The following is a 1,190-nucleotide window of genomic DNA, read 5'->3' on the forward strand; positions in this document are numbered from 1 at the left end:
AGCAGAAGCAGCAGGTGGAGGAGATGCAGTAGAATGAGCAGAAGAAGAAGAGGTATCATCAGTACCAGAACCAGAACCAATCCCAGGAGCAGATTCACCTAATGTAACGTGAGCACCAGTCCTATCAGCAGCAAGATGACCATCTTTATTAGAAGGAGCATCAATGAGAGCACCATCTCCAGCCTCTTCAGGAGTAGTTATTATTGGTTTAGTTGGAGTCAGTTCCTCTGGTGTAGTTGTACAAGGATGATCAGGAGAAGTCGGAGTGCAAGTGACACCACGTTCAGATTGCTGATGAGGAAGGGTAGGAGGTAAAGGAGGTTGTTGGGGTTGAACACCAGGAGCGATGTCAGCTCCATGAACCCCAGTTTCAGAGAGGGAATCAGAAGAAGAACTATGACCACCACCATTACTACCAGACGAATGACCAGATGGACAATTACTACCATCAGAACCAGAAGGACAAGAACCACCAGCACCAGGACCAAGAGTCTCACGAACGACATCCTCCACTTTATCCTCCTTTTCTTCAGGATCTTCTTCCATCTTTTCCTTCTGCGCTTTCTTTATAACATCCTCTTCTTCACTCTCCACAGGACCTCCAGAAGCAGGAATAGCATGATGAACACGAGAATGAAAACCACGATTGGAAGTTTTAATAAGGGCATCAGAAGCTTTAGGAGTATCAGCCCATACGAACCCACAAGCACAACACAGTGCAAGAGTTAGTAAAAAGAGCAGATAGCACCTTACCATTACAGTCATTGTCATTGTTGTTGTTTTACTTCAATAGACTAATAAAAGAAAGAGGAATACAAGGAAAGAAGTGAGATAGAAACAAACAAACATACACCAATACAACAAATACTCACAATAGGATAGAGTGAGAAGCAGCAACTGCACAGTAAAGCAAGAAAACGGAATATCCCGTTTGTATGATAATATGTACCCATTAATAGAAAAAAACTGAAAAGAAAACACCACAGAATACCCAAATAAGAGAGAGAGCCAAACACACAAACACAATACCCCATGGCTCTAGTTTATGTATATTAAATTACTCGACACACACACATCTGTGTGTAGTAGCAAGAGATGTATACCGTCAGTAAACAGAAAAGCCCAGTTTTCTGCAAACACACACAACGGGAAAAGCAAGTAATGGAATTATTAGAAAAGGAACACACACA

At 42.1% G+C, this 1,190-nt stretch overlaps 1 protein-coding gene across 1 annotated transcript; it reads right to left on the bottom strand.

Moving 5' to 3' along the window:
- Positions 1–765, bottom strand: TM35_000671260 (uncharacterized protein; the record flags this gene model as incomplete). Its single annotated transcript, XM_029031146.1, has 1 exon — positions 1–765. A coding segment is annotated over one exon (765 nt), but the record flags the coding sequence as incomplete, so codon positions are not given.
- Between the last annotated feature and the right edge of the window lie 425 nt (positions 766–1,190).

Source organism: Trypanosoma theileri (assembly GCF_002087225.1).
Source record: "Trypanosoma theileri isolate Edinburgh chromosome Unknown TM35_Tth_67_V1, whole genome shotgun sequence".
NCBI classification, from domain to species: domain Eukaryota; phylum Euglenozoa; class Kinetoplastea; order Trypanosomatida; family Trypanosomatidae; genus Trypanosoma; species Trypanosoma theileri.